The sequence below is a fragment of the Parasteatoda tepidariorum genome, chromosome 8 (genome assembly GCF_982258835.1).
Source record: "Parasteatoda tepidariorum strain Cologne lab strain chromosome 8, Ptep-v5.0, whole genome shotgun sequence".
Lineage (NCBI taxonomy): Eukaryota > Metazoa > Arthropoda > Arachnida > Araneae > Theridiidae > Parasteatoda > Parasteatoda tepidariorum.
This window is the reverse complement of record NC_141762.1, coordinates 9,240,483-9,255,310: the sequence shown is the minus strand read 5'-3', so window position 1 is coordinate 9,255,310 and position 14,828 is coordinate 9,240,483. Positions and strand designations below refer to the sequence as shown.

The following is a 14,828-nucleotide window of genomic DNA, read 5'->3' as shown; positions in this document are numbered from 1 at the left end:
ATTCATACCTTATAATTCAAAAATTTTTCATCCTTAATTTAATTAAATAATAAAAAAATAATTAACAATTATTAAAAATTATTTTTTTCGTGAAATTATCTTTGGTTAAATGAGTTCTATGACTGGGTGAAATTTTCTTCGAATTGCTTTATTAGTTCTTAAAATATGACTAAAAACGTAAAAAGTGAAATTAACATTAAGGGGTACGAACTTTGGATCGCTCTCCTGACCAAACTATGGGGACCATATTTCCCAGATTGCGGCTACCCCCTATATTTTGAAGGTTAAGAATCCAAATATGTAAGAAAAAATATATGTTTATTCAGAGAAAGTACGTTTTTGTGTCTGATTTCGTAACTTAATTAATAGTTAGGACTAATTAATTAGCATATTTGAGGTCACCCCCAGGAACCATTAAGATTCACACTTAGTTCGTGAAAATCCGATCATTAGAACGAAAGTTATTCAGGGTGATATCTTTTTTTTTTTGCGGACTGTACGTCACCGCTTCAGGAAAGCATTTTCGACCCCACATTGCTATATGATTTCAAGTCGTCAGGATGCCCCCTACCCCTCTTAGAAGTTCTGAAACGTTTAACTGAGTGAACACCCTGTATATATATATATATATATATATATATATATATATATATATATATATATATATATATATATATATATATATATATATATACACACACATTGATTAACTGCTGATTGTGGTGAACAAAAAGCATTTTCGCTATGGGCCAGAGAAGATTATGGCTCCACAATTTCCTCACGATTTTATTTTTATTTCGTAACTGGCGTTGAGCAGCCGATCCAATTCTGTGTTTTCGAATACTCAATTTAGAAGCCTTGTAATTTTGAACACAATCCAGAAGGCAAGATACTCCTGGATAAAGCATACGACCAACCAGCTTTTGTGGAGGACATTTTAATGGAACTAATCTGTATTTACGTTACCTAAAAAGAAAAACCATGAAAATCTCTCATGGTAAACCAGACGGCAAGATGACTCTAACCCATGATTCGTCTACTATTGGGGGTATTTTATGTCAGTAATGTGATCGGAGTGAGCCGGGAAAAGTATTCGTATCAAGCAGTTACTGCTGGGTTTCGAACCTGGGTCACTTCTTCCTGACCGTTGGCATTGTGGCATTTGAATCAAGGTGCTTTTTTCCCTCATTCAAGCTGGTATCTATCGTTTTAAAGCAGGGTGTCCTATAGACCGACATCCGGGATCGAGTTATAGTTTTTTCCAATGACAGTTTAGTGCCTTAACCACTGAGCTATCGTGGCTCATTATGGTGAGCAATAATGTATTAAAATTACTTTTTACTTTACATTTTAATTTGAAAATTTATTTTTAGTATGTAATAAAATGTCTTATTTAGTGGCAGTAATGCGCTACAAGGAAGAAAAGTATGATTAGATTGGATAATTTTTCATTTTAGCTATATGTGTTGTCTCTTAATGAGCCAGTCTTTTATCCTGCCTCATGGAAATATTTTCTCTTTTAAAATTAGGTATTGGTAAAATGACCGCTATGGATATGGCAAGAAGAAACGCTCGTGTGCTGCTCGCTTGTAGAAATGTTGAAAAAGCTAATAAAGTGGCCGAAGAGATAAAAAAGACCACTGGAAATCAGAACGTGTTTGTCAAGGTTTTAGATTTGACTTCTTTTGCATCTGTAAGAGCATGTGCAAAAAGTGTATTGGAAACTGAAGAAAAATTACACGTTTTAATCAATAATGCCGGCATAGCAGGTAGGTTATTAATTTTAATTTTATAAACTTTGTTTATAACACTTTTGCATGTTCTAATTTTTTTCTTTTTTTATTAACAAGTTTGTTCAGAATTTTATATATTTAGTACTTATTTGCATACTAGTATAGTATTTTATATTATAGAGTAATATTTACGTACGAATTATAGCTGTTATTTTATCATAAAATAGTTGAGCTATTAATTAATTTTAATTAGCTCAGATGATTCAGCTACCAAAGTGGAGGATTCATCCACTCTGCAGTGGATTAAAATTGGGATGGCATGTCTTCAGATAATTCTCAGGAATGCTTCCCCGACAGCCAGACTACCAAAGTGGAGGAGAGATCCCCTTTGCAGAGGATTAAAATTGGGATGGCATGTCTTCAGATCATCCTCAGGAATGCTTCGAAGACCGTCAGACTACTAAAGTGGAGAAGAGATCCCCTCTGCAGAGGAACAAAATTGTGATGGCATGTCTTCAGATCATCCTCAGGAATGCTTCCCAGACAGTCGGGATAGCAAAGTGGGGGAGTCATCCAGAGGATCAAAATTGGGATGGCATGTCTTCAGATCATCCTCAGGAATGCTTCCCAGACAGTCGGGATAGCAAAGTGGGGGAGTCATCCAGAGGATCAAAATTGGGATGGCATGTCTTCAGATCCTCCTCAGGAATGCTTCACAAACTGTCGTCGATAGCCCATTGTTCAGCTTTAGTGTGACGAGACGAAAATAAAGTACCTACCTACATACTTGCTTATATAATTTTTCCCATGGCGGTAATTTCTGCTTTTAACGGTGAAGAATCAGTTAAAATTAGAACTTTTATTAGGTTCGTAGCTCCAAATGATATCGAGTGCACCAGTTAGTCAGATTGACCACAAATTTTACTAAGCGATAAATTTTGCATGCCAAGAACAATTTAAACTTGCATAGTCACAAAGTATGAAGCTCTAGCAGAGACTTTTGAGGGCGAAATTGCAAGATTCTACCCTCATGGATACCGCAGTTTGTTAAGAACGTAATTAAAGATTCTCATTTTGTTAAATAATAATAATGTTCAAAGTTTTAAAGATAAAGATGCGACTATGTACATGCAATTATAACGTTGGATTATTATAACCTTTGATTGTGTAAGAGCTTTTAGATTGCAAATCTAAAATCATTTGTTTCAATTTATTTTTTGAATTAAATAAATACTTTTGATAGGTTTGAAATATAGAATAAAAAAACATTTGTTTTTCATTTTTAAAGGATTAAAAAATCGAAAGCTGACAGAAGATGGTTGCGAAAACACGATGCAGTCTAATCATTTGGGACACTTTCTTTTGACGCTTTTACTTTTAGGTAAGAACATTTTCTCTTCTTTTCTTTCAATTCATGCTTTAGGCAGGGCTGCCAACCATCTACTCTCGTTGTAAAAATTTATTCCAGTGGTATTGAAGTTTATGTTGCAATGTGTTATTTTTTATTCATTCAAACTTTATTTCCACATTACTACATGTAAATGATTTAAAAGTTCATATCATATGCAACGTCACTTGGATGCAGCCCCCTGGTCAAGCGGTGTCACCCACCAAACGCTGTGCAAAGCGTGGAGTTAGCGGGCTGGAACATCGCCGTTACCCTGGATGTATATTTGGCAGTTGGCACCTAAGTCGGTAGCCCTGCATGTAATTTAAAAAAAACATTGCTCACCAAACCAACAGTCAGTGGTCGGATGTAGCGCATTAAAAGTAGTGGAACTACTGTAGTCTCTACTTTTTTAATAGTTTGTAGAGTAATGTGCTACTTTATTTTTTAAAAAAGTAGTGTAGTAAGTTGTGCAATACAAAAAAAACCCCAATAGTATGTAGCTATTCTGGGCAACTACTTTTAACATTAATTGAGAAAAGAGACACGGTTCTAACGCAACTAAATTTTTGAATTTGATGGGCAAAAATCTTCGCGGGTCCGTCAATGGATACATTAAAAATGATCCTGTGGCTGCATCTGAGCTTTAACAGAAATTAAATTACATCATGTATAACTATTTAAACTAGCCATTACGAAAAATAGATAATTAATACCTTTGAACGCACTTTCACATGCGAATGCACACTTGTGAAACATTGATGTTATTTCAAAGGAAGGGGACATATTTCCGATATTCTAAATTTCTTAGGGGATTTAAAAGAGCATTAAACAATTGAAAAATTGTAAGTATTTGATAATTTCGTTCTTCTTGAATTAAATATTCGCTGTCGTAAAAGACGTAAAAAGTTGAATGTTAAATGAGCAAATTCGAAGAAAATGTTTTGGAATTACAAACCGGCTCAAGTATACATGAATAAATGTTTCTGAATTAGTTCCTTTCTTTTAATGTAAATCAATTTCTTATTCATAACAATTTTGAACATGGATGTAAATTAATTTCACCAGCAAAGTTCATTATTACATTTTAAAAGTAGTTTACAGTCACTACATTTAAAAAAAGTAGTTGCAATTAATTACATTTGTAACAAAGTAGTTGCAAACTGCGAAAATAATGTTGTTTTTCCAATCAATGCTAACAGTAATAGACTGTTGACAGTAACAGTCAAGATTGTACTGTGGTAATTGAGTTGAACATATGTATGTTAACGTGCTGGATGTTATGTGAACGTGATAAATCTTTTTTAGTGTTAAATCTCTGCATTAGCGAACAGGCATTTTATACAAGTTTTAGTCATGAAACCAATTGCTCAATTGAGATAACTGGGATTCTTATAAATGGCGGCTTTCTGTTGCCCTTATTATAAGGAATGAATGTTCGAGAAAACTTAATATGTTTAAACCTTAAAAAAAGGTGCTAAGAACTTTCAACAGAGAAATATATTTTGACTTAGTGTAGAAATATAAATAACATAGACTATGGTGCTTAAACCATGAATTTCAAACTTAGCAGTTTGGCGCAGATGGGACACCGGTATCTTTTTTATATATTTTTTTCTGCCGATCTAATTACAAGCAAAAACAAATTTTAGTATTTTTTAATATGTAATAAAAAACAGTCTACTAATCACTAAAAAAATCTGTTCCATTCTCGGAATTATAATTGTACTAAAATATAAAATCCAAAAAAAAGTAATGTGATAATTTGTTTCCACTCATATTTAAAAATGTATCAATTGTTATAGCAAATTAAAGAAATTTCAATACTGAATAACTGTTTCTCTTAGATCTAAATAATTACAAATAAGTGCAAATTTGAAAAATTATTGTGTGGAAGTGAGCCGTATTTGGAAGATTTTACTTTTAACGAGAAAAAGATAGCGGCGTTTCACGTTGCATTTCATAATAATAAATTATTAAAATACTAAATATATTTCCCCTTATTTTTACCTAAATTAACATAAAACAATGAAGAAAAAAAATGAAAAATATGCTTAATAAAATTTTCGCTTCAAAGAGTTAATTGGAGATGCACGATAGACTCAACTTCAGATTATCTTAATGACAAAGGTTTTTATTCTTTGATTTAGCACTTCATCAGGCATGGGAAGTATATTTCCCACCAATTTTATTAAATATTAAATCACGATGGGAAGTTATTTTTCCACCTAGGATTTGTGTGGCCATCTACTGACAGCTGCAGAAAATACACAAAAAAAAAAAAAAAAAACCATAGAGTGTTTATATAAATGTAGGTTAGAGTAAAGGTTTGCGAGGAATCAAGAGAAAAGCCAAACACTGGACAGCTACTTTCTCGAGTACGCTATGCGTTTTCTCATTTGGTCGTTTCTCATCGAGTTTATTTGTAGTTATAAACTCAGAATTTGTAAAAACAGTTATAGTAAAGCTCATAAGTTTAAGTTAATGACTAACTCTTTACAGTTAGTATAACGCTTAAAATACCACTCACCTTCCCACAAAAAAAGAAGAAGAAAAAAGAATGCTCTTAAAATCAAATTAGTTTCAGATAATAAACTAAATGAATTTCATTTTATAAATCAAACTCAGTCACGAAAATATTTTACATATTCCAAAAATATTTTATACTGAAAACAATGGCTCTGCATGGGGTTAATTCAATTTTTCCTTTGGCATTCTATTTTTTTTAAGTGCGAAGTGAGAAATAGCTGAATATGGCTTTTCTACTAGAAATAAAATTAACTCTAAAAGCTAAAATAGTTTAAATTTTAATTGTTGAACCGTGATGGCTCTGGGTATAGAGCGTTCGTTTTCCAATGAGGTGAACCGGATTCGAAACCCAGCCATGGCTGGCCGATACGAATTCCGCATTCAGCTTGTACCGACCACAGTGCTGATGTAAAATACACTTAGAGCCCCCCTTGCAGTCAGACTAAGCGTGGGAGGTTTTTGAAGTTTTCCTCTCCATGTAACGCAATTGCGGGTTAGTAACATCAAAAAAACCTCCATGAAGGCAATATTCTCCCAATGATTGATCCAGGAGTTTCCTTGTATTCTGGATTGGGCTTAAAATTACAAGACTACGGAATTGAGCATTAGTGGTAGTAAACCCAAAAAATCGGGTCGGCTGTTCAACGGCGGTATATAACGGCGGTCATTGGTAACTAAACTAAAATTATTACTGTTCTACATGATATTGTTGTGAGTATACTGGTTGTAAAGATTTTTTTACAGTTTTTTTTTTCAAGATTAATTTGTTTCAATCGAATAAACTAAAAGAGTGACAATTAATACTTTTCTGCAGATTTGCTGAAGCGTAGTTCACCCAGCAGAATAATCAACGTGTCTTCTGAAGCCCATCGTTACCAGAGGTTAGACATCGAAGACCTGAGCAACAAAAAAGGATTGAATTCGATTTATGTTTATGGAAACACTAAGTTGGCAAACGTCTTATTTACTGCTGAATTGGCTGATAGACTTCAAGGATCAGGTTAGTATAATTAAAACTCTCTCATGCACTCCTAGTATTTAAATCTATAACAGAATTCACACTGGCCTTAAAATTTAAAAACAAAAATGGTAACAATAGAAAAACGAAATTCAATTATTTAATACCTTTTTTACCACTACGAGCACTACTATATGTTATTTTTCAAGTAAAATACAGTGAAACCTCCCGGAAAGACCACCTCTATGTAGCGACCACCTCTGTGTAGCGACCACCTCTATTTACGACCACTTTTGAGAGGAGCAGAATTTTTCCCATAGACTTTATGTTGAAGAAAACCTTTAGGAGAGACCATTACTCCCAGCTACCGGGCAAGCAACTGCACCGAACGTGGAAGAAGTCAAATAAAGAAGCCCAAAAAAATATATAAAAAAGAAATTAACAAAACAAATAAGTGGATTAAAATACATTCGAATTATTTGTGAGACGCTCTTATTTAGAGAGCTCCTTTTGAGCATACAACCTCATGTTGTAGTCAGAGTGCAGTAAAGACGATGATTTACTTATAGGTTATAACCTATATAAACGTTAAATTAGAGAAAAAAAAGTTTTTTTTTAGAAAAAGCAAGCATCTCAAACAAACCTCCTCTCTTCTTTTAAAACTAACAAATTTTTATGATATGAAATTAAATGCAAACGTAAACAAAAAACATAATTTTTTTTATTTATTTAAAATAGCTTAATCATTTATAATTGTTTTTGCATATATTTTTATCAGTTGGGAGGATTGTTATTGACGCTAAATTTTATTCATTGCTCCGTCTTTTCAGGGACGCCAACTAAAGATGAATTTTCTCATCAAGAAAATGACACTGACTAAAATTAAACTCACGTACTTTCGATAACAATTTTGAAGTCAAAGGAGGTAATCTCTAAGAGCGGCCAACCTCCACCAACGACCATTTTACTGTGGAATGGAGAGTGATCCATTCTACAGTAAAACAGCTCCCGAGAGGTTTCACCGTACATGGCTGATTCTCCAAAACAGAGGCTTTCCATGGGGGACATTTTCAAATCACAAATTTCGAAATTAATTTAGAAATTTTTTAAAAAAAAACCTACTCCTTATAAGATTTCGGAACATCATCTATGTAGGATTCAATAATTTGTATTTGAAGGCAAATGTATTATATCCAATGTGAGATATCTTTAAATTGAAGAAAATTATTTAGACTTAATAATTTTTTAAAAAAATTTTTTGGATTTTTTTTTTTTTTTTTTTTTTTAAGCGGTCGACTGATAAACGAGACCATTTCCTATCTCGTTATCAAAATTTTGAGGTCGGTTTACTCATTGGATCGACTTATGCACGGAGATATACTGTATTTCAATAAATGTTTATATGGAATGCATGTTTCTACCAGTAATTATTCATATCTTTAAAGACATATTCCATACCTGCCAACTCTTCCGGATTTTCAGGAAGATTTTATTTTCATATTTAAATTGGTAGCAATACTCATGTTATTCCAATTAACTTTTTGATTTATAATGATAATTATAAATGAGTTTGACCACCACTACATATAAATAATTACAATAAATATATAAAAGCATAATAATCTTTGCTCAAGCGAATTTCAACGGGATCAAAATACAAAAATATTTTTGAGTCAGATTGTTTTTCATTTATTGTTTTACAACCACTCTGAAAATCCATTCTCAGAAAGAGTGAAAGTTGGCAGGTATGATATTCAATAATGTATCAGCTTCACATTTGCCATAATATAAATTCGATAAAAATGTAAGTGCTTTTAAAGCAATTACAGAGATGCCAACTTTCTCCGGACAGCAAATATATATTTTGAAGTGGTAGTTTATCAATTGTGATTCTTGGTTTAACAAGTTCAATTTAGTAGATTTTTATCCATCACTATTTCTAAATAATTCGTAGGCTTATAAAATTCACTACGTTATCTTCAGCGAATCTCCTATCAAGTTAAGACAAAAACTTATGTCATGCTATACCTTTTAAAAAGCAAGCAAGGATAGTCAAACATATGCAAAATTTACCTTGTAGTTATTTACCGTTTTTTAAAAATTATTTAGGCGTGTCCGGAGCAGATGGCATCTCTGCAATTGTACCATTATTAAAAGTGACTGCTTGATATTAAGCAGAGATTTGTAATTCTTTATTGGCAGGAGTGACAGTTAATTCATTGCATCCCGGTGTGGTGAACTCGGATTTCTTGACTCCAGTTGATGGTTTATATTCAATTTTAATGAGAATATTGTTTTTTGTGGTTGGCAAAGTAAATAACAATTTTTATTGCTTACTGTGAATTTACGCGTGTAATTTTTATTTCTTATTGTGAATTTGCGTACTTAATGTGCGCATTTTTAATTGCTTGTTGTGAATTCACGTACTTTATATGTGTGAGTTTTATTGATTATTATGAATTTACGTACTTAATGTGGGCAATTTCTATCACTTTTCATAAATTTACGTACTATATACGTGCAATTTTTATTGCTTATAGCTAATTTGATATTTGGACTCAGATTTTATAAATTTTTTTTTTTTACATTATCGTGATTACTGCGTTTTAGTTTAATTTTCGAGTCAAAAAAAGAGATCGCAGCGTGGCTTGAAAATGGTATTCGATTTACATATAAAAGTAAAAAAATATTACAGTTTTTGCTTTCAATTTGTTTTAAAAATAACACATTCAGGGCTTCCAACTTTCTACGTTTTTCGGGAAAATTTCTTTCTGTAGTTGGAAAGATTTAATTTCTTCGTATGGTTCTCTGTTTAGTAATACTTATTTAAAGTTATTATCCTTGCCACTACCAGGGTTGCCAACTACTTCGTTTGTTGCAAAACAGTTTTAGAATGGTAAACAATTAAAAACTAAAGCTTTTACAAAACAAGGAGTCATGCATTGAAATATAACTTAACTTAGCTATCATTCGTGGAAATATGGGCCCCCAAAGCGTAAAAAGTTCGCAGCTCTGTACTACATGTAAATGATTCAAAAGTTCATATGAAATGATACTTTGTTCCAGTTGCAAGGCGTAATAATTTTTTTCAAATCATGGCAAGACTACTCAAAATTCTGAAACCTTTGGCTTTTGATTTTATACAAGCCTGCCAACTACTACGCTTTTTGAAGAAATATTTCATGGAGAGGTAGACATTTAAAAGCCGAAGGTTTCAGAATTTTTTGTTAATTTTAACCCGTTTTGTCCCGAATTTATAAATTAAAATGATACAAAAAAGTGGTTTTATGGAAAAAGTGGTATAATATATTATCGAAATTAATTGTCTTTTCTACTGTTAAGGCATTCAAAAAGTCATTGATAGATCAAAAGGTACTTGCTCCTTATAATTCTAGATCTAATCAGAAATAACTAAATCAATGTGGTATCTGAGAATCTTTTAATTCATCCAGATAAATGAAAATACTGAAAAAAGTTTCCCACCACAATGAATGTCTTTGAAAAAAGGAACTGTCCAAATATATGACGCTGGGCGTTAACCGATTAAAAGCATCACCGCGTTGCGTATGAACTTTTAAATCATTTAAATATAGTGGTGTGGAGAATAAGTTTAAATGAATAAAATAATACATTAAAACACAAACTTAGCTACCACAAGAATAAATTTTCACAAAAAGCGTAGAAAGTTGGCAGCCGTGTTTGTATAAAGCGCAGTAGTTGGCATCCCTGCACTTAGAGCAGTTTCAGAACTAAACTTAATCAATTAAATCAATGGTTCCCAATTTTTTGGGGGGGCTAGGGAACCCTAAATGATCGAGCTTGTTTCGACGGAAGTTTGATTTTATAAATAAAGTTTTATTAGCTGCTGTAAATATGCTGACCAAAAAAAGACTAAAAAGGAATATTGATGTATATATAATATGAATTATCAAAATTTTTGTTGCTTTCTGAATAACAGTCTTAGAATTATTGTAAATGTCAGGCAGTGGAATATGCAGCTCTGGAGCGCCTACAAGTTCAAAATATACTTTTGTGTATGCATAAGTTGAAATTAAATAAATTAAGCTGAATTATGGTTTTCAGAAAAGGCTATGAACAATGAAAACGGTTATCTGTGAAGTTTAATTCTTTATTCTTGAAATTAGTTTTCCTTTGAATTGAAAAGTTTGATGATAAACGCCTCATTCGAAAATGCGCATCCCTTTCACGATTTATTTAATAAATAGTTGTTGGAAAATATGTATATATTTTTAAATTTTGCTATATATTTTCCTTGGCATTTCCATTAAATAATTTCATAAAAGTAACCGAAATATTGAATAAATTATGGGTTACTAGTTGGATACAAATATAGTTACTTGTTTCAAAAATCATTGCTGGTTAAAAAAAGGCCAAATTCTCGGAACTCCTCTTAAATTTCTACAGACCCCTAGGGTTCCGCAGAAACCCATCGGCAAACCTCTAAGACTTAAACAGGGGGGCAAACAACTACGCTTTTTTTTTTAGAATACTTCATAGAGTTGTAAACAGTTAAAAAATGTAGCTTTCAATATTTTTCGGCAATGTTGCAAACATTGCCAACTACTACACCTTTTGCAAAATATTGCATAGAGGGATAACATTTAAAAACCATAGCTTAGAGAAATTTTGGTAATTTTGCCAACAATTTAAAAGCTTGACCGCGAGAGAGCTGGAACAAAGTGGAGTTGCATATGAACTTTTAAGTCATTTATATGTAATGGTGTGCAAAAAAAGTTTAAATACACAAAAAATGAATTTAAAACTTAAATTTAGCTACCGCCCGAGCGGTATCGCCTGCCAAGCGCAGTGTGAAGCGTGGAAGTGGTGGGTTCGAATCCCGCAGTAACCCTGTATTCTTCGTGATGTCCTTCTCTAAATTGTTCTATATGTCCTTCTACTTGACAAAAGCTTATAAGCCTAAATTGAGCAAACAAGCCTGCAAATGTATGTAATTTCAATAAACAGTAAAGTTCCGGGACTTAAAATTTGAGCAAAAATAATACCTGTGTTCTAAAACTCTTAATATAAAATTACAATGTTTTTTTTACTTAAAGATTAGAGTGAAAAAAGTTTTGATTACTGCGTATTTCTTTATTCGTTTTCGTGTCGGTTAGAGGTTGAGTATTGTAATAAAAATTTCGAACTCTCTCCAAGCATTCAAACCTCTACTGCACAATTACATGCCTTATGAAAATGCAAGTTCCAATCTTTTCTGTTATATTACAAATTTACCGCCATTTTATCGCCAAATCGAATTTATCTTCGATCAAAATTCTGATAACTTAGTGTGCACAAATCGTATTAAGAACATCGTATATGACGCCTTAACGATTTCATCAATCCACGATTTCTTAATCAAAATTCTGATAACTTAGTGTGCACAAATCGTATTAAGAACATCGTATATGACGCCTTAACGATTTCATCAATCAACGATATCTTAATCAAAATTCTGATAACTTAGTGTGCACAAATCGTATTAAGAACACCGTACATGATGCCTTAACGATTTCATCAATCAACGATTTCTTAATCAAAATTCTGATAACTTAGTGCGCACAAATCGTATTAAGAACATCGTACATGACGCCTTAACGATTTCATATAAAAGCCTATACCGCTTCATGCAGAATGTATAGTCACAGAGAATTTATAGTTAATAAAACTTCCGAACTTACAAGTTTATAAAGCTACCCTACGAGCTGGAACACTCAAATCATAAGTGAATCTCGGTATTTGAGTACAATGCAAGTTTTAATAATTTTCCGATCTCTACAAGAAGAACTTATTGCGATGCTATCGCAGAATTTCTAACGCTTTTCGTCTCGATAGAGCGTTCAGATTTTAATTAGGATTCTGTGAGAAAAAAAAATCGTTTTAAAAACTCATATGTTTGTTCGTATAGTGCCAAGATGCGGGGTTGTCTTTTTTTTTTCGAAAGATATCAGAGTGATTTAGCATTCCCACGAAATATCCCACAAGTTACGCTGCGTCGTAATTACTACAGGACAAACTTTGAATTTCCATAGAAATTGAGTGGAACCTGTGTACGTTAATCGGCAGTACGCAATATTCCAAAATCACAATTAATTTTATGTTCCGTAACTTCACGGTGAAAAGAAAAACTAGCGAATAAATTTGTTGAGGGCAGTCAAGGGGATGGGTACGGATTTTGCGAGTGTCCCATATATTATCTAATAAAAGAAAGAGTAATAGAATATTAGTTATGAAATGAAATAAAGGTTTGGTTAGCATAAGTGTTGTGTAATTACACTGGTTGTAGGGATTTTAGGGATATTTCAACCAAATACAAATATTTGATCTTGCCATATTTGGTTGTAGGGATTTCAAGTATGAAATAGTTTTGATCTCAAAGCTGCAAATTTTTTTTAAATGACATTTTTAGCATATTTTTTGCCGAAATGTACAAGTTTAAAGAAATGGTTCATAACAAAGAAGCGTATAACGATATTTTTGGGGTTCCTACGCAATTTTAAATTTAATGATGTGCTCTAATTCCTCTAGAAGTTTGTCGCAACACTGTTATATATAACAGGGGTTTCCAACTTACATGAGGCCGGGGGCCACAATTAAAAACACAAATCAAATGGCGGGCCGCAACTTTGTCAAAATTTTATGTAGGACTCTTTTATGTTTGAAGCAACATTAAATATTACTGTCAGATTTTTACCAAGTTGTACAAAACAAAAGTATTGAACTACAAATTAAAATAAGAAATAGATTTTTAAAAATATTTAATTGTTATTAATAATATTTTTAAAAATATTTAATTGTTATTAATAATATTTAAAAAAATATTAAATAAATAATAAAAATTCGGGCTACAATAACTTTAATGTGTACCTATATGTGTATAATACCTAATGTGTTGGTATTAAGCAATTAATGTGCAACAGATATCTAACTGTTAAGATATAAAACTTTAAAAAGGTTGGTATTAAAACTTACACAGTATCACACAAAATGTTCAATGAGAAAATTGAGGTTTGTCTGCTGCAGCCACCTGAGAATAGATATTTAAATTTAAAATTTACAAATGTGTGTGTAAATATTTTCGTCCTAAATGAGTAGTTTCAAAAAGTTAAATCGGAGAATTTCTTCGAGAAAATTTCTGATACACACATGCTAAATTATATTCACAAAATACAAAAAAAATGAAATAAAAAAAGAGCAGCATACACGATTATTTTTGTATTTGAATAAATATTTTCTTGGATGCAAAACCTGAGACCGTTGCACTGTTTGCCTTTTTTGCACAGTTGGTATGCTAAATTTCACAGAAACGAAGAAATTAGGTTTTTATTATCGAGAAAAGTATTTTAAACCCATGTAGATTTTTTTACGAAAATTGTTCGCAAAAAGTGACAAATAATATATTTTAGTTCGCGGGCAACAAAAAAGGCTCCGATGGCCGCCAGTTGGAAACCCCTGGTATCTAACATTGTGCATTGCGACCACTGTTGTATATAACATTTTTAAACCTGTACATTTCAACTAAAAATAGACTAAAAACATCATTCAAAAAATCTGTAGTCTTATGAGCAAAATAATTTTTTATTTTGAAATTAGCGGTACGAAAGTATCTGTTAAAAAATCTCAAGCAAATAAAGAAGTAAAACTTGTTCCCCAGTGTTATCATTCAATTTTTATTTATAGTTCTGCTTAATCTTAATTTATATTCTTTTTTTTCTTCCTTCAAACAATTTCTAGACATCAGAAGAAGGTGCTCAAACTACAATTCGACTGGCAGTTGATCCTCGGTTGGAAAAGACTACTGGGAAGTATTTCGCTGATTGCAAAAAGAAATCAGTGACACGAGCGGCAAGGAACAAATTACTGGCAAAACGTCTGTTTGAAGTTAGCGAAAAAATCGTTGGAGAATCATTTTGTAAAAAACAATAAAAAGCCATAAAATAAATTTTATAAAGCAGCCTTTAAATTTTATTTAAAAAAAACTTAAATTTTTGTTTAAAAAACCAAAGATACTGCCTTTTCCACTTAGAGAGCAAATTTTGTCTATCGTTAGTAAACTATATGTTAGTATGAACCTCAATTTAGTACATTCGATAAAGTGATTTAACTGATCAGCTGTAACAATTATCTAAATTGTCACTGTTGATATATATACGTAGTACATAAATAACAATTCACAAGCTCATATAAAACGGTTCTTTTCAGA

The 14,828-nt window shown here is 32.0% G+C and overlaps 1 protein-coding gene across 2 annotated transcripts in view; it reads left to right on the top strand.

Moving 5' to 3' along the window:
- The window catches only part of LOC107457263 (retinol dehydrogenase 12), a 29,188-nt gene extending 14,609 nt beyond the window's left edge, over positions 1 to 14,579 (top strand). For both annotated transcript variants that reach the window (XM_043047594.3, XM_087149792.1), the window contains exons 3-7: positions 1,530 to 1,769; positions 3,022 to 3,114; positions 6,464 to 6,649; positions 8,810 to 8,919; positions 14,360 to 14,579. In XM_043047594.3, the coding sequence (XP_042903528.2) occupies positions 1,530 to 1,769; positions 3,022 to 3,114; positions 6,464 to 6,649; positions 8,810 to 8,919; positions 14,360 to 14,551 (821 nt within the window). In that variant the 3' untranslated portion in view covers positions 14,552 to 14,579. The remainder of the gene's footprint in view (positions 1 to 1,529; positions 1,770 to 3,021; positions 3,115 to 6,463; positions 6,650 to 8,809; positions 8,920 to 14,359) is intronic.
- The last annotated feature ends 249 nt before the right edge of the window (positions 14,580 to 14,828 follow it).